General features: G+C 40.1%; 1 protein-coding gene across 1 annotated transcript; it reads right to left on the bottom strand.

The window, feature by feature from the left end:
- Positions 1-1,351: 1,351 nt before the first annotated feature.
- RAB8A (RAB8A, member RAS oncogene family) lies at positions 1,352-19,245 on the bottom strand. The gene is made up of 8 exons (XM_034755409.1): positions 19,078-19,245; positions 17,582-17,642; positions 14,612-14,672; positions 13,940-14,017; positions 12,452-12,541; positions 7,781-7,846; positions 7,002-7,052; positions 1,352-5,685 (listed from the first exon to the last, which is right to left on the bottom strand). The coding sequence occupies exons 1-8, from the start codon at positions 19,235-19,237 to the stop codon at positions 5,593-5,595; spliced, it is 660 nt and encodes a 219-aa protein (XP_034611300.1). The 5' UTR covers positions 19,238-19,245; the 3' UTR covers positions 1,352-5,592.
- Between the last annotated feature and the right edge of the window lie 133 nt (positions 19,246-19,378).

Below are 19,378 nucleotides of genomic sequence, written 5' to 3'. Positions count from 1 at the left end.
TCCACTAGCACCTTGTACTGCATCAGAAATGTGCAACTAACTTAGGCCATTGGTACAATGCCATATAAGCAGTTAGCATCCCTCTTTGCTGTTTGCTAGCAATATGACAGGGGATAAGCATGCTGGCCAGAGGGAAGTAGGAGCTGGAAGGAACTCCACAATAAATTCAGAACTGGTTTTGTAAAAAGAAAAAGTGCCCTAAGATGGGGATGCTGGAACCATTTTACCTGAGCCATTACTCACAATACACAATAAAACTAACAAGGAGTCTAGTGGCACCTTAAAGACTAACAATTTTTTTGGGGGGGGGCATAAGCTTTCATGGGTAAAAAAAACCTCACTTCTTCAGATGCAACTCCTGATACTTGACAATAAAACTAATGAGTTAAGACTATGAAGTTTGGAAACACCAATATTGGCATTTATTGCATTCCTCTTGCCCTAGTTAAATTCATACATGTAGTTAGATAAGGAAGTTGGGGGAAGCTCTATGTGTGGTTATATAAAATAATCCAATTTATCACTGCTACTTTTTGTATACGCTTATGATGGTCCATCTCCTACACCAGTGACCAGTTTCCACACATTACTGCAGCAATTTTCTAAACCTATGCTTTGTACATTACTGGCCCTATGTCTACAATCCTACAGCTTATAGCTGAGACTTATGTTAAGAATTTGTATATCATAAAAATGATTTATTTTGCTACATATACATTTAACACTGAAATCACTTACACTCCAAGATTCACAGGTTCAATCCCCACATCGGTCTGTGAAATAATGTAACTTTTTAATTGTGTGGCAGTTTCAACAAAATTAAGTAACCACCACTTATGGCAGTTTCCCAAATAAATGCAAGAGTGGGTGCTAAAGTAGGGGAACACACAGAATAAAAAATTGAATTGCAGTGTTGTTGTAGTCTTGTGGGTCCTCAAGATATAAGACAAGGTAGGTGAGATAGTATCTTTTATTAGACCAACATCTGTTGGTGGAAGGTACAAGCTTTCAAGCTACACAGTCCTGAAGAAGTGCTCTGAGTAACTTGAAAGTTTGTAACCTTCCATCAACAGATGTTGGTCCAATAAAATTGAAAGTAGTCAACTCGATTCTGCAGTAAAATGAGCCTCGTTGCTAAGCATCTTTATGCTAGATATTGTTGTCTCAGAAGATCAACATTGGGTATTTTTTCAACAGACGACTGGAAATTAAGAAAAAAGAGTTGAGACCAAACCAGAACTTACCAAGTTCTTGCCCCTTCTCTCTAATGGAAGAAATACCCTATTTTCTACTTAGGAAGCTATACATGGAAGATGAACAGAACTGGCAGAAACCAAAGAAAAAAGTTCTGCTCTTTTCATAAGAAATTTATTTATGCAATGTTCAGGGTCCTGTACAACAGAGTAAAAACAAATACCACATAATAAACATAACAGCTTTTAAAAATACAAACATGAAAACCAATGAGTGCATTTTAAGAAAGGCATTGTCACAGAAGGAGCAGCCAACAGTGGTCATCCTAAAAAACACTGAAAGAAAAATGTTTACAGGTTTTTTAAAAGTTGGTATGAATGAGTTTAGATTTTCCTTAGTGACCAAGTCACACTAAACCCCTGACCGACACTCTATTGGGAGTATATAATTCTTGCAGCAAGGGCTGGAGAGAAACCAGCCTGCCAATCTACCTTATTCACCAACCCACCCTGATCATCTGAAAAAATCAGTCATGGAGAAGTCACCCTGCAGTAATCAGACTGCACACTACCCAACAGCATTCATTTGGATGAGTCTTTGCAATGCCTAGGAATGATCACAAATTTGTGTGTGCCTTGGTCAGTTCTTCCATATCCCCCTATAAACATCCTGTACAAATGAAGATCTTATTCCAAGCAGCTCTTTGCCAGTCTCTTCTTCAGTGTACCACCCAACTGTTTCAAGTCCTAGAGAACACCTTTAAACCATGGTGGCCTCTGGGCACTAGTATCAGCCAGAGAAAGTATGAGGAAAGAACACCCTAACAGCAAACAGAAGTTGTTAGTAACATCCCACTTAAAGGGAGGGACCAAATGTTTCTCAGCAGTAAGGGGACTAAAATAATCCATAGGATTCATAAATCTGAGGCTGAAAGCCTGATGCTGGCATAAGGCTTTGATGTTGCTAAACATTGAGTGCACTCAGGTGACCACATTTAGTGCACATCCAGGTGACAACATGTTAAAAAGCACCCTCACTCATTACTGAAAGATAGGGTATTGAAAGTCTGAGACCTTTGTTTGGGTGGGCCAATCTGAAAATATTCCAACCACCGTCAAAGATCAAGTCAACCACAAGATCTTGTGATGGTCATTAAATGAAGACAATTGAGATAATGTCTTTGAGTTTGTGCTCGAAAAGTAGGTTTGTTTCTGTGCAAGCCAAGCATCAATTGTTAGAGTAACTGCTGGATTTTTAGTTGTTTTTAAAAACACCTAAAGCTTTGCAGCAAGTGCGTTAAATACGTTTGAGTAACTAATGAGTTCTTTGAAGTTTTACAAAACTTGATACACCAAAAATGGAGATTTGCCCTCCATCTATAAACAAAAGCGTGGTACAAATAGTAGCTGTTGAACATATGTGATGAATGAATATGCTATTGTTCTTTTGTTGCTTCTTCTGGCCATGTTGATATAAAACCATCTTTTTTCTAGAATACCAATTTAATTATGAAAGTGCTAGTGAAAGTGTCCAGCTACATGCTGAATTCCAAGATCTGTGAAAGTGCTACAAGTTGTATGTAGCATTGTCAGTGTTTAGCGGCACTTAGGGAAAGCATGTATCCAACTGTATACATTAATTCACTATATATATTTGCTATGTTAGAATGTCAGCCTTCATGTTGCTTAAAATTGATTTAACTTTTATGTCAAGTCTATATATCCTAGATGTACAGTGGTGACAACAAATCACAGTTAACTGCATGAAACTTCCTGAGTTTGAGCAAAAATATAATTAAGTACAATAGAATCATTGTAAAGAAAAATCATGATGCTGTAAGGTAGGTATATAAACAGGTACAACCACCTGCATAAACATGGGACATTCACATACAAAAATGTTAACTTACATTAAAAAGGACTAATGTACAAGCCATTAAGATCTAGAAAAATGAAAAGTGAAGATCACAACTCCATCCTTCAACCTCTGTTTGGAAGTGAATACTCCCCTCCTCCCTCCCAAATCAAGCCTGATAACTCTGTAGCATGGGATGCCATGTAATTGTAGGCCGCATAGCGTATCAGACTGCCTACCATTTTACAGTCACAAATCAAAGGATAACATGGACTGCAACACCCAGCTACCACAGGGTATAAGGATGGAGGCTGAACATTCCTCATTCGCTGCTTTGAAACAGAAACTAAACATTTTAACATATTTAAACGTATGTTAGAGACTCTTGTTTGTCAACAGTGTTCCACCATCTCGCCCTTAAGCCACCCCCAACTGCTCATGACTACCTAGAATGTTTTTAAAATGCTTCTTTAGCCTACCATCATAGCATTGCATGTCCATCCTATACCTCTGTATTAGCTGTATGCAAAAATACAAAGGATCTTTTTATTTTGCGTATGTAGCCATGATTAACTGAATTATTTTTACTCTAGAGAAGTCTATCATTCAGCACGCTTGCCAAGTCCTCATACTATACAATCCTTACTTGATTCTTGTTCGAATATGCATGTTACATGCAGATGGCTTAATGAACAAAATTAGCTCAGTTTAACATGTCAACACTGGACAAAGGGTAGCTGACAGCATAGAAAAAAGCCATTTAAAAAAGTTACATGGTAAGTGTGCAAGAGAGTAAAGCTTTAGTTTCCGTTTGGTATTCAGTTTGAGCCAAAAGGCTGAGCTCATATTTGCCTGTAGGAGAATTAGTTACATTATTATAAAATATTTTAATATTTGACCTTTAACTCTAGTGACACTAGTGAAAGCTACTGCAAGAAAAGAGGTTGGAACATATTCACGCAGACTTCAAGGAAAGAGAGGTAGGGAGTAAAAACTCAATTTTAAAATGAGCTTTAATTTATTTTTCCCTTAAGTGCAGTTGTCAATGTAAACAAAACATGTTAACAATTCCAGTGAGTTGCAGGACATTGCTGATACGTTCATTCTCTTCAAATGTGCTCTTTTACCATTATGCCAGTTACCGGACAGAAAGAGCAGCTTCTAAATAGCTTACACTTGTTGGCTTCTTTTCAAATCCAGTTAATTAAAATCAGTTTTACAACCATTAACCTGAAAGCTGCATAAAAAGAGCTTAAAATTGCTTGGCTGTTAAGTTTGATATATTGGAATGTGTTGTGTCTGTGTGTATAAAGTGTACATACACAGAAGTATATTTTCTTTAAGGGTCACCCCAATTTTCCTGTACCTCATCGTTTGCATTGCCATACATAATTAAAACAATTCACTACCACTTTAAATCTTAAGCAATCATGGCATGGGAGCAAGAGAAATGTCAGCCAAAAAAAAAAAGAGCCAGTTTTCAGAAAGTGTCAATCTATGGAGTGTGCATTTTCATACGGGAGCAATGCAATACATTTTTGTTTTCACAAGTTAGAAATAACCACTAAATCATGAAAGGTTTGTTTGAAGTCATTCTCAACTATGAAATTAAAAATTTATGCAGCCCATGATAGTGTTATTCAGTTATATCGTTACTTTTGAATAAGGTGGTCTATATATTTGAACCATGGTCTAGAACTATAGATAACAGATTAGAAACACAGATCATTTGCACAAGAGTATAGAATAAAATTATCTCAATTTAAAAGATGCCTAGATATTCGACAAATATATTATGGATGGTCCTCCCTAACATGGGGAAAATAAATTTTTTTCCTCCAAAACTTCTCATATCAAGGATTTATTATATTTACAGCACACTTTGGTTCTCTAAAAAAATAGATATTTTCTTTCTTTCTGATGAGGCATTGTATTTCATTTAATTTTTACTGGTGGATTGTCTAGAACGGTGGAACTGAACTAGTGACGGACAAAAATGATTTTGTCCTGTGATAGCCAAAAGGATAGATATGCAGAAAGCTTCTACCCACCATTTGAAAGCTATAAGTAACTGTTTAAAATAAGTGCATTTTTGTTGTTTTGAAGTGATTGTGCTCTATGTATCTATAGACATTTATATGCATGTATCATGTACACATACCATTAGTTTATTAATGTTGGCATTTCAGTGTGAAGTCATTTAAACTTAATTTTTCTACTTTAGACACATTAGATATAAACCCCCGCCCAGAGAGTGAAGCTTGTCAGTAAAGGTGCTATTGGAGGTCACTTTTGATCTGTATCCCTTCCCTAAACAATGCATATGCCAAGCGGAAGGTGTGACAGAAAAATATTTAAAAAATTTCATCTCCAAAATTGAAGAGTCAGACAGTTATTAAAATAAACAATTTCTTAATCTTATTCTGATGGCCACAGTGTGACACAACATATTGAAAGTGTTAAATCCACACACAGAGGAAATCTCACTCAGAACAGGCACAGTCCAGTTCGATTGAGCAGATGCTCAGGTTAAGGCAGTGTCCCTCACAGAAGAACACATCGGAAAAAGCTGCTTTTCTTTTGCTGGTCTGGTGTGATTTTGACTCCCTGGTTGCTGCCTTGTGGGCTATTGCCTTCCTAAAGATGCAAAGAATTTAAAAGGTTATTTATATTTAACTAGAGTGATTGCAAGATTACTTTACTTTTGAGCTGGATTCAAAATGCTCTCTATAGCAGGTCAAAAAACAAACCCCCCAGCTCCCTTCCCCCTTCCCCCCAAAATCAAAACAAGACAACAAAAAATGAATTCTGCTAAACCGGGCTCAACCAAACATGGACCGTGCATATTCTTTATGCACCTACTGGATTCAAATGCCTATTGAGGTGAAAGCATCCATGACTTTTATATTGGTCTCGTTAAAACATCTGAGTCATCAGCAAGACCCAAATACAGCAGTTATATCTGCACCCACTTCTATGTCACATGGTGGTCGTTATATATAAAAACCACAAACAAACCTATATAGGAATTTGTTTCAGTAAAAGTCACACAATGCTTCTTTGTTAAACTTGTTAATAAATAAGACCAAAATTCATGCAGTCTCATCTGTTGCGTGAAGGAAATTTTTAGAAATCCACCAGGTGAAACATGATTTGGTGATAAAAAACCCAGAAGCTAGTCCCATAACTAGAACTGGTTACATGATAATATTTTGGAGAACACTGGGTCCAGTACAGAACAACCTGATCGGCCTCCACCCATTTCTAATTTCTATGATTCAATCAGAACGTAAGGGTTTGTCTACACTTACCGGGGGATCAACATGTGGCGATCGGTGCATCAGCGGTTGATTTAGTGGCTCGAGTGGAGACCCGCTAAATCGACTGCAGATCACTCTCCTGTCGACTCCTGTACTCCACCTGAACGAGAAGCACAAGGGGAGTCGACGGGAGAGTGTCTCCCGTTGACATAGCATAGTGTGGACCCCATGGTAAGTAGATCTATGTATGCTGATTTCAGCTATGTTATTTACGTAGCTGAAGTTGCATAAATTTAGATCGATCTCCCCCCATAGTGTAGACAAGGCCTCTAAGTGAGGAATTTCCTTGATTAGTTTCTTTGCTATAGCTCCCATCACAATTTCAGTAAAGCAAAATAGGATTTATTAGCAACTTTAGAGAATCTCTATTTAAAAAACTATCTCAATTATGACTTTAGGCTATAGGAATTAGCCATCTGTTTGTATTCAAAAAGCACCCAGAGAGTTGATTGGAGGACTGACAAAAATTTCTGCCATCACCAATGTGCCTAAGTGGAATAGGCCTCAAAAAACAAATATTCTAGTCAATGTAATACTGTAGTGGGATTTAAAAAAAAAAACAAAAAAAACACCCAACCAACAAAAAACACCACCACCACCACAAGTGGCTTGGACTCAGTAACAGTTACTCACCAATTTCTTGTCCATTTTTGCTTTGATATCTCTCGCAAGAGTGAAAAATGCCTAAAGTAAGAGCATATTTAAAACTTGTGTTTTATTAGCTACCTATACATGTGGAAGTTCGTTTAATAAAAGCTGCTTTCATAACTCCAAAACCAAGAAGTACTGGTGAATGTCAACTTTTTAGCCAGGAATATTTTTGTGACCTACCATTTGGAAACCTTTAACGGTTAAAAAACGGACTCTTGATTTCAGAGAGAAAGTGTCTCTCTCCAGGACCACTGTTGATCCACAGAACTTTGGTTTGATGTGCAAGAGTCATTGAAAGTTACTACAAGCTGATTTAGTGCAGATTACTACATGAAAGGATATACCAGCTCAAGTCAATCCATCAGTAGCTGAAGAATCTGCAGCAGGATGCCAGACACCCCCAACCGTGGCACCTTTGGAGGGCACAGTGAGAGATTTCACACACATTCACACTGGCCCAGCACAGAGGGGTTCATACCAAAACCATTCCTCAGGATGGACAGAAGAAATGTTCTTAATAGGCAGAGAATCATAGTAAATACAGATAAGATTGTACAAAGTTATTTTAACTTAATTTACATAGTGGAACGTGCTCTTTGCAAAATACTTCCATGAGACAGTCTAAGTTAACTAAAAACCCATTGCCAATAACGGATAGGATTTAACAGCATGTAGTCAAAATAGATAGATGCTCCTATTGCTTTTATGTACAAATCATATAAAATAGTCTGTACTAGGAGAAAAAAAAAATCAATACTCACGTTCTCTATGTTAATATTCGCTTTTGCACTGGTCTCCATGAATTTAATTCCAAAACCAATAGATAGCTGAAGAAAGAAAAAAAAAAAAAAAAAAAAAAGGGGAATATCAGATATAAGCCCTGAATAAGAATTCATTCTCACTGTGCAAGACCTGCCATGGTACTGAAAGGAGGACTTTGCAAAGTGGCAGCATTAAATTGAAATTCAGATACCACAGAATCTTTTAAAAGTTAAAAAAAAATATTTCTCTTTACCCAAATTGTTTTTTTAGTATCCTAGTTATATTACACGGATTTAACTTGCAGTCTTGTTTAAAAATAAAATTAAAAGCATCATATTTAAGGTAAAAATATGCATATTTTTTCAAAGCTCTCATAACAATCCCAACAAGAAACCTTCACAAAGAGTATGGGCTAGATTTGATATTTTTGCATAAGAAACACAAATTAGAAGAACAACAAAACAGCAAGAATAGGTGATGATGAGAATGAAGTTTCTTACAAGTTATAAAACTAAGTGCCTGCAAGCTGTTCTGCTCTGGTGGCTCCCTGTACCTTTACGGACCTCTACTGTCATTTATGAGGAATTAGCAGGACTGTCTCTTCCAGCTTTAGGTGTCAATGTGCCCCATTCCACTGGCCTTCAGGGAAAAGCAGGACTTCCAAAGCATGTAAATTTTCCTCCTTTGCTCAAAAAGTTTGTCATTACACACCTAGAAACTCTTGTCCCAATGGTTGGGGAATAACACTTCATTATATAGGATTATATATAAGGGAAGAAGGAGGATCCGGGGAACTACAGGCCAGTCAGCCTCACCTCAGTCCCTGGAAAAATCATGGAGCAGGTCCTCAAGGAATCAATTATGAAACATTTAGAGGAGAGGAAAGTGATCAGGAACAGTCAGCATGGATTCACGAAGGGGAAGTCGTGCCTGACTAACCTAATTGCCTTCTATGATGAGATAACTGGCTCTGTGGATGAGGGGAAAGCAGTGGATGTGTTATTTCTTGACTTTAGCAAAGCTTTTGATACGGTCTCCCACAGTATTCTTGCCACCAAGTTAAAGAAGTATGGGCTGGATGAATGGACTGTAAGGTGGATAGAAAGCTGGCTAGATCGTCGGGCTCAACGGGTAGTGATCAATGGCTCCATGTCTAGTTGGCAGCCGGTTTCAAGTGGAGTGCCCCAAGGGTCGGTCCTGGGGCCGGTTTTGTTTAATATCTTTATTAATGATCTGGAGGATGGTGTGGACTGCACTCTCAGCAAGTTTGCAGATGACACTAAACTAGGAGGCGTGGTAGATACACTAGAGGGTAGGGATCGGATACAGAGGGACCTAGACAAATTAGAGGATTGGGCAGAAAAAAACCTGATGAGGTTCAACAAGGACAAGTGCAGAGTCCTGCACTTAGGACGGAAGAATCCCATGCACTGCTACAGACTAGGGACCGAATGGCTAGGTAGCAGTTCTGCTGAAAAGGACCTAGGGGTCACAGTGGACGAGAAGCTGGATATGAGTCAACAGTGTGCTCTTGTTGCCAAGAAGGCTAACGGCATTTTGGGCTGTATAAGTAGGGGCATTGCCAGCAGATCGAGGAACGTGATCGTTCCCCTTTATTCGACATTGGTGAGGCCTCAACTGGAATACTGTGTCCAGTTTTGGGCCCCACACTACAAGAAGGATGTGGAAAAATTGGAAAGAGTCCAGCGGAGGGCAACAAAAATGATTAGGGGTCTGGAGCACATGACTTATGAGGAGAGGCTGAGGGAACTGGGATTGTTTAGTCTCCAGAAGAGAAGAATGAGGGGGGATTTGATAGCAGCCTTCAACTACCTGAAGGGGGGTTCCAAAGAGGATGGAGCTCGGCTGTTCTCAGTGGTGGCAGATGACAGAACAAGGAGCAATGGTCTCAAGTTGCAGTGGGGGAGGTCCAGGTTGGATATCAGGAAAAACTATTTCACTAGGAGGGTGGTGAAACACTGGAATGCGTTACCTAGGGAGGTGGTGGAGTCTCCTTCCTTGGAGGTTTTTAAGGCCCGGCTTGACAAAGCCCTGGCTGGGATGATTTAGCTGGGAATTGGTCCTGCTTTGAGCAGGGGGTTGGACTAGATGACCTCTTGAGGTCCCTTCCAACTCTGATATTCTATGATTCTATGATCTCCTCCCTCTCATATCTGAAAATATGGAAGGGTGGAGGAGAATTTCAAAAAGGAAGAGAATTTGTGGTATGTTGTTACATTAGACAAATTAGAGGACTGGGCCAAAAGAAACCTGATGAGGTCAACAAGGACAAGTGCAGAGTACTGCACTTAGGACGGAAGAATCCCATTCACTGTTACAGACTAGGGACCGAGTGGCTAGGCAGCATTTCTGCAAAAAAGGACCTAGGGGTTACTGTGGACGAGACGCTGGGTATGAGTCAACAGTGTGCCCTTGTTGCCAAGAAGGCTAACAGCATTTTGGGCTGTATAAGTAGGGGCATTGCCAGCAGATCGAGGGATGTGATCGTTCCCCTCTATTCGACATTGGTGAGGCCTCACCTGGAGTACTGTGTCCAGTTTTGGGCCCCACACTACAAGAAGGATGTGGAAAAATTGGAAAGAGTTCAGCGGAGGGCAACAAAAATGATTAGGGGGCTGGAGCACATGACTTATGAGGAGAGGCTGAGGGAACTGGGATTGTTTAGTCTGCAGAAGAGAAGAATGGAGGGCGATTTGATAGCTGCTTTCAACTACCTGAAAGGGGGTTCCAAAGAGGATGGATCTAGACTGTTCTCAGTGGTAGAAGATGACAGAACAAGGAGTAATGGTCTCAAGTTGCAGTGGGGGAGGTTTAAATTGGATATTAGGAAACACTTTTTCACTAGGAGGGTGGTGAACCACTGGAATGGGTTACCTAGTGAGGAGGTGTAATCTCCTTCCTTAGAGGTTTTTAAGGTCAGGCTTGACAAAGCCCTGGCTGGGATGATTTAGTTGGGATTAGGTCCTGCTTTGAGCAGGGGGTTGGACTAGATGACCTCCTGAGGTCCCTTCCAACCCTAATATTCTATGATTATAATTTAAAAATACATTAAGTGTCAAAAAGGTGTCTAGAGATTGGATAGGTGCATTTTTGTATTTAAAACTCTAATTAAAAATAAATTAATTTAAGCAATAAGACTTTTAGGATACACAGCCTAATACATTGGGAACATTTTAGAGAAAGGGTGACAACACTTGCTTTTGGGAAAAAAAAAAAAAAAAAGACTAATTCAGTCTACATGCAATACTGCACACGTTGATAGAATTATTCTATGCTCACATTTACTACCTGTACTCCTAAATGAAACACCAGCTGATGAGTTTCCTGAAGCATTCCAGAATTGTTAAAATTTTAACTCTTGCAATAAAGATCAATGATACACTATACAATGCTGTTCTCACTGTGAAAATTTGGGGGATATGTCTATGTCAAATTAATGAATTCATTTCTGTGAATGTCATTTAGCATTGTAAACAGTAGATTAGAGTATCCATTTCACAGCAGAGGCTGGACAAAGAGTGGACAAACTGTTTGAAAACCTGACACAGAGCAATCAAAGGCCATCAACATTGAACGACTCTTCCCTACTGGAACAATGGGTTTTCTACTAACAGGGCAACTGACTTTGGACCCTGGAATTTCCCCAGAGGAAACACATGGGCAACAAGAGGGACTGAGAATATGTGTAGACTGTAATTGCTGGGTGTAACTGCAGCTTGAGCAGACAAGCTGTGGCAGCACAAGCTTCAGTGCGGGCTAGCCCCGCAAGTAATTACCAGGATTTCAGGTGGGTTTCTATAGTCTGCACTGATGCTTGTATAGCCACAGTGTTCCTGTTCTGAGATCTGAGTTAGTGAGATTAAAGTTAGTTCAGGTATGTCTTTTTGAACTGCAATCACACCCAGTGATTGCAACGTAGACATACCCCAAGCTTATTTTAAAAAGGGGTGCTTCTAAACAGGTGACTCCATTACACTGCCAGTTGCAAGATGACCAGGCCAAGAAGCCTGGACAGGCTGCCTGGTTTAAGGACTAATACCAAACCCAAAACTCACTGGGGCAGGGAAGTCAGACTGGGCAGCGGTCCCCAACCTTTTTGGTGTGGCGGGCACCAGACGACGAGCCACCAAGGACCGAGAAGCATCCGCCGAAATGCTGCCGAGAAGCAGCAACGTCAAGAGGCGTCACCGCTGAAATGCCGCTGAGAAGCAGTGGCATTAAGAGGCGTCGCCGAAAAGCCGCCGTTGGGGACCACTGGAATAGGGGGATTGCATTCAGGATTCTTGTTTTCCATAGATCTGTAACTCATGTGTAAGTGCTTGTGATTAAGAAACTCCTGTGCTAAGTCTATGTTCCTTGCTTTACTGCCATGTTCTCTCTGAAGGACTTAAGAAACCAGAGCTCCCACAGGGAGATGAACTCTGGGAGGAATATAAATAAACAACTGGGGACTGAGGAAGTCTGTAGCACCAGTTCCAGCATGGTGGCACGACTGTGGCTCTCACTGCCCAAGAAGGAGGTCAGAGACTGTGCCTGAGAGACTCAGAGCTCAGAACTGGTCATTGTCCATACCAAAGGGGCTTAGAAGAACATGGGATTCAATCACAACAGACTAGTGTCTATCCAGAGAGCGGAACTGGGGCACTCACCTTCTCCCCTTGCTCTCTAGAAACTTGTCTTTTATCATTCACATCACATTTGTTTCCAAGAATCATCTTTTCGACATCTGGGGATGCGTGCTAAGATGAAAATGGGCACAAAGGTAAGATAAATTATTTGCAGAACATTTGTTGGCTGTGTGTTCATGACGTTTACTTTTAATATGTATTCACTCTTACAAGAGACCATTATACTCTGCACTGAGTTCTGACAGCATGCCAGGAACATACAACATACCTCATACTCTTCTCTTCCACCCATCCCCCAAAAGCTACAGACTTTATTGTGAATTCACTGCCTTAGTTACACTATATTACAGGAAAAGTTAGTTTTTCATACCATAATATCCATTGCTGCCATTTCAGAACTGCAATGTTTATTAATATGTACACTCCCTCTCCACACACACACACAAAAGGGGAAATTGGCTTTTTAATTAGAAGCAGGTAAGATGTTAACTTTCAGCTCACCATTAGTCTTAGAGAAAGTTATCCAGACTATTGCTTCACATTCACCTGAAGTAATTATGATGCTTTCTGTATCTTGTCTTGTGTACCTATGTGGCGGGGTGTATCAACCCCACACTGGCAACGCAGGGGTTAACAAATCGCTTTTGGCCCAAGAGGCCATGTCACCTCACCCTTTTTAGGCATGCTCCCAGTGAAGGAAAAATATAAAGGAAGCAGCTCAGCTGACTAGGAAACTTTTCTTTATTATGACAATGGGAGTCAAGTGAAGAGAGGTAGAATGGTAATTGTAGGACAAAGTAATGTGATAAGTGAGCTGTACAAGTTCTACAACATTTTTTACTTCACATCATGAAAAACACACATTTTAAGTCTATATCACAATCACTTCTCTCTATCCTTCACTGTTTTTTCTACGTTCATAAAGTTTAAAGCTTCATAACTGCACATTGCAAGATTAACAAATAATTTCTGAATTCTGACTAAGTACTGAATTAACTCTAGAAGTGCTCAATAAATGCAGAATGCCATCAACAAGATGAACTAGGTGTTGTGCTGAAAGCATTGACAACTTTGATGCTGAACATTTTCCAGGGATTTACGGCTCCAACTAGGACAATGCCTCATGCCTGCAATATACTGGTGCCACTCAATGCCCAGAAAGTGCTCTGTTTAGAAATAATTAGAATGCTGTCAGGGTAGAATCAGTCAACTGTTGGATTTCTTAATTGCAGGAAAGACTCCCGTTCATCTAGTCTGCTCTTACATGCAGGCATACTGAATTACTACTGACTAATAAATTCCAGAAGATATTACCAATTTGGAGCTTCAGACTAACACCGTCTCTCCAACCCACTCCACACAAAAAAAAATTATATATTTATTTTAACATACACAACTTAGTGACAAATTTCACAGTCCTGAACCATTTTGACTAACTATTTTTCTAAAGGTTGCATAGGGCCAGTATATTTAATATTAAAGATTCCTGTAAATAAAATGGGAAGTTACCTCTTCAATATTCCTGACCCAATTCCGAATGTTTTCAAAAGATTTCTCATTGGTTATGTCATATACCAACATGATGCCCTAAAGATTAAAAAAACAAAACAAAACAAAAAAAGACATGGCAACTTAATTTCAACTAACAATTGTTTTTGTAAGGATTACAGACATGTCCAAGACAGAAAGAAAAATAAATTCTGAAAGGCTAGAATTAAAAGAGCTAAAAAAAAAAAAAAAACCCTCCCCCCGCCAAAAAACAAACACCACATCAACCTTTGATACGAAGCCACTTGCATAGAGAAGCAACTGCTGAAAGGAAACAAAAAAAACAAACAGCATTCTACTATGTAGCTTGAGTTAAATTTATTACATATCAGAGTACAAGAATCTTTGAGATGTTCTACAACCTAGGTCCTAGCAAGCCACACATTATTTATTTGCCACCAAAATGCACATGCAAGTCACACTGGAAGTCTGACTTTGTGGGACTCCCACACCAGCGTAATTTGAACACAGAGATGGGAGCACTGGTCTTATCAAATACTTCACCAAGTGGAGTTCAAGTTCTGAAGCTCATTACAGTTATAAATGCTTATGCTTCATAGTAAAACTTGAATGGTTTCACTTTCTGCAAATTATAAATAGATTAAAAAAAAATTTCAGCTACATCATGCCTACCATTGCTCCTCTGTAATATGCAGTTGTGATTGTTCTAAACCGTTCCTGCCCAGCTGTGTCCCTAAAATAATTAAGCAAATCCAATTAGTACATGCAAACTACTTGAACACATTCTGAAATTAAGGTCACTAGAGAGAATTTCATTAAAAACTTTACAGGAACATTCTTTAAACACACCAAATCTACAGCTTTATCTTCACAGATTCCAAGGCCAGAAGGAACCATTATGATCTAGTCTGACTTCCTGAATAATACAGGCCAGGGAACTTTCCCAAAATAATTCCTCGAGCACGTCTTTTGGAAAAATATCCAATCTTGATTTTAAAATTATCAGTGATGGAGACTCCACCACCACCCTTGGTAAATTGTTCCAATGGTTAATTACGCTCTGCAAAAAAATGTATAGCTATTTCCAGTCTGAATTTGTCTAGCTTCAACTTCCAGCCATCAGATTGTGTTATACCTTTCTCTGCAATACTGAAGAGCCCATTATTAAACATTTGTTCCCCATGTAGATACTTTTAGACTATTATCTAGTCACCCCCTAACCTTCTTTTTGTTAAGCTAAATAGACCGATCACCTTGAGTCTATCACTAAAAAGGCAAGTTTTCTAATCTTTTAATCACTCTCATGGCTGGTGTCTGAACTCTCAATTTATCAACCTCCTTCTTGAATTGTTGGCACCAGAACTGAACACAGTATTCCAGCAGCAGTTGCACCAGTGCCAAAGAGAGATAAAATAACCTCTCTACTCCTACTTGAGATTCCAGGATTAATGGAATGATCTTGGATTGGAGGAAGGTCTCAAGTGGGGTTCCACAAGGATCTGCTTGGGGTCCGATGCTGTTTAACATCTTCATTAATGACCTGGATGTAGGTATAGAGAGCATACTGATCAAGTTTGCAGATGACAAAAAGCTAGAGGAAGTTGCCCATACTTTGGAGGATAGAGCAAAAATTTAGAGGGATCTTGATAAATTGGGGAACTGGGCTATAGACAATAAAATGAAATTCAAAAACAAATGCAAGGTGCTACACTTTGGGAAGAAAAATCATACACACAGATACAGAATGGGAGGAAACTGGCTTGACTGCAGCACGGCTGTGAAGGATTTGGGAGTTGTGATGCATCACAACCTCAACGTGAGTCAGCAATGCGACGCTATTGCAGAAAAAGCAAATACAATTTTAGGTTGCATTAACAGGCATAGCAGGCAGTTCACAGGAGGTGATAGTACCGCTCTACTTGGCGTTGGTTAGGCCTCAGCTTGAGTACTGTATCCAATTTTGGTCACCAATGTATAGAAAGGAGGTAGAGAAACTGGAAAGCATCCAGAGGCGAGCAACAAAGATGATTAAAGGGATGGAATGCAAGCCACATGAGCAAAGACTGAAGGACCTGGGTATGTTTAGTTTGGAAGAGATTAAGGTGGGGGATCTGATAGCTGTCTTCAGATACTTGAAAGGCTGTCATAAAAGGATGGAAAAATTGTTCTCTTTTGTCACAGAGGGCAGGACAAGAGGCAATGGATTCAAACCACAGCACAGCAGATTTAGATTAAATTTCAAGAAAAAAAACTTCCTAACTGTAAGAACAGTAAGACAATGGAACAAACTACTTCAGGAGGTTGTGGAAGCTTCTTCGCTGGAGGTTTTCCAAAGAAGGCTGGATAGCCATCTGTCTTGGATGATTTAGATCCAACAAATCTTGCATCTTGGCAGGGGGTTGGACTAGATGACCCTGGCGGTCCCTTCCGATCTCTATGATTCCTCTGTATATGCATTCCAAGATCGCATTAGCTCTTTCGGCCACAGCATCACACAAGCTCCTAGTGTTCAGATGATTATCCACCACAACCCCCGAATCTTTTTCAGAGAGTCAATGCTTCCCTGGATAGAGTCTGGCCTACATTTTTTGTTCCTAAATATATATATATTTACTTGTAGCTGTATTAAAATACATATTTGCTTGCAACCAGTTTACCAGGCATCTCTGAATCGTTATTTATCACTCCCCCAGTTTGTGTGTCACCTAAAATCTTTCAGTGTTTATGTTTTTCTTTGGGTCACTGATAAAAATGTTAAATAGCATGGGGCCAAGAACTGATCCATAAGAACAGCCATGCTAGGACAGATCAATGGTCCATCTAACCCAGTATCCTGTCTTGACAATGGCCAATGCCAGGTGCTTCCGAGAGAACGAACAGAACAGGTAATCATCAAGTGATCCGTCCTCTGTTGCCCATTCCCAGCTTCTGGCAAACAGAAGCTAGGGACACTTCAGCGCATGGTTTTGCACCTCTGCCCATCCTGGCTAATAGAGGATAGGTGCATCAGTGGCTATGAACTTATCTAATTCTTTTTCGAACCCTGTTAATCCTGGTCTTCACACCATTCTCTGGCAAACAGTTCCACAGGTTGACTGTGTAGTGTCAAGAAATACTTCCTTTTGTTTGTTTTAAACCTGCTGCCTATTAATTTCATTTGCTGACCCCTAGTTCTAGTGTTATCCATGCAAGACTCCACTGTTTCCAGTGGAAACATACTTGCTCAATGATTTCCCCATTTACAATTACGTTGTCAAGACCTATCACTTAGCCAGTTTTTAATCCATTTAATGGATGCCATGTTAAATTTCATATTCTATTTTTTTAAAATCAAAATATCATGTGGTACTAAATCAAACACCTTTACAGAAGTGTATTATATCAACTTTATTACCTTTAGCTACCAAATTTGTAATCTCATAGAAAAAAAAAAGATATCAAGTTAGTTTGACAGGATCTATTTTACATAAACCCCATCGTCAATAAACTCAGATACTATAATCTCCCAAAGAGCAGGATTAGAGCAAAAAATCCTATTGATAATATCACCAATCAGTATGCAAATTGTGAAGCAAAGAGAGATACTAGGCATGAGCTAAACATTTTATCTTAATTCATATAGCTTTAAAAGAAAATGCTTACCATATCTGCAGTTTAATTCTCTTGCCATCTAGCTCTATGGTTCTAATCTTAAAGTCAATACCTGGGGAAAAAAAACTACATTAATTAAGATTTCCAGTAAAGACCAAATTAACACTTTTTCCCCCTTTAGCTTTCCAAAACAACACCCATTCCATTTAGTTAATAGATTAGATGCAAAGTGAATTCTGAATGTCCATGGAGTTCTTAATAACATTTAGCTCATTCTGAACAAAGACATTCACAAAGCCTCTGTTGAAAGCTGACCTGTTGTAAACCAGCAGGGAAATTGTAACATTGTTACACCAAATAAATAAAAACCCTTTAAGTACAGTCACATCCAAAGCCTGACGTACTGTAGCTACAGCTGAACCAGAATGTACAGTTCAATATAACTTCAGAAAAGCTGTATCAAGGTCAACAAAGCATTATGCCACACAGGGTCGCTGGAAGTATCATCTAATTACAATCTATTAGATTTCTCTTTTCTCAATTCTAATAGACTATTAGAGAATTTGTTTTAACAGTGGGGTAGTCTCTTCTTACTAAGACAACATGTCAAAAACTGGCAAAGAAAAATTAACATTTTAAAACAGTTATTTTTTAGTCATACTAAAATAAGAGTCAGATTTCAGAGCAACACTGTTTATTTTTTAATTCCATATGTAATTCTACAGATGTAACATTACTCCCCCCGTTTGTTAGTGTATGAAACCTCAACTGCTATGCAAAAAGTATAGAAGTACACTATCTAGCTAAGGACCTGTCTGCACACAAACTGGAACTGAAATAACTAAGGCACAGTCTACGTTAGAATAAATTTACTGGTACAGCTATACCAGCAAACCCTCCTACTGCAGACACAGCTTATATTGGCAGGAAAATGCTTTTAGTGGTGTAGCTTATACCAGTTCTCCATCCAAAATAAGCTATACTGGTAAAAGCACTTTTATCCTGGTATATATTCGCCTACGGTAGGGCTTTTTTGGTAATGTAAATGTTGCAAACAAACCGCATGTCCTTAACCAACACCAGCAAAAGTGCGTAGTGTAGTGCAGACCGGGTTGGAATTGGCAGTTATTTCGGTGCACATCAGCGTGGAGACTCTTACTGCGGACTGAGCGTGCCCCATTTAGATTTAATTTACAGTGGCAAACAACAATACACCGTAGTGCCAATACAAATCCTTCAGTTTCAGATCATTCCCCTCATCCCGCGTGCGGCCCCCTCCCGACGGCGAACGGCCCCGTGCCCCACCCCGCACTCGGCGGCTCGGGCCTACCGGCTATCTGTATCCGTAAGCGTGCACACGCCATGGACAGACACACGGAGCTGCCCTCGCCAGCCCCGAACACGCAGCGCCCCTGCCCCCCGGCACCCCCTTATCCCGCAGCCACACGGGCCGCCCTGCCCCTAGCAACACACGCCCCCCCGCGTCTCGCTCGCTCGCCCACTGCCGTCCCCGAAGGGCCCGAGGCGGCTGAGGGGGCAGCGCTCACCGATGGTGGAGATGAAGGTAGCATTGAACGCATCCTCGGAGAAGCGGAAGAGCGCACAGGTCTTGCCCACACCCGAGTCCCCGATCAGCAGCAGCTTGAAGAGATAATCGTAGGTCTTCGCCATGTTCCACCGGGCTGGGCCCCGCCCCTCAGGAAGCATCCGCCTCTCGCGCAGCCTCACAGGATGAGACGACTGCCCCTCACACCCGCTTCATGCTCTTATTGGCTAGCTGAGGCATGCGTCACCTCACATCCCGCCCTGCCAGCTCCCGAGCAGGAAGAGCACAGAGCCAAAGCCCCA

Source organism: Trachemys scripta, chromosome 22, assembly GCF_013100865.1.
Source record: "Trachemys scripta elegans isolate TJP31775 chromosome 22, CAS_Tse_1.0, whole genome shotgun sequence".
NCBI classification, from domain to species: domain Eukaryota; kingdom Metazoa; phylum Chordata; order Testudines; family Emydidae; genus Trachemys; species Trachemys scripta.
This window is presented reverse-complemented; position numbering and strand designations above follow the sequence as displayed.

Excerpts from the sequence above, each read along its gene's own strand:
- RAB8A (XM_034755409.1), bottom strand. The coding sequence starts at position 19,237 with ATGCTTCCTGAGGGGCGGGGCCCAGCCCGGTGGAACATGGCGAAGACC. Across the intron at positions 17,643-19,077 it reads TACCTTCATCTCCACCATCG|GTATTGACTTTAAGATTAGA; the intron begins GTGAGCGCTGCC and ends TTTTTTCCCCAG. Across the intron at positions 7,053-7,780 it reads CGAATATTAACATAGAGAAC|GCATTTTTCACTCTTGCGAG; the intron begins GTGAGTATTGAT and ends CTCTTACTTTAG.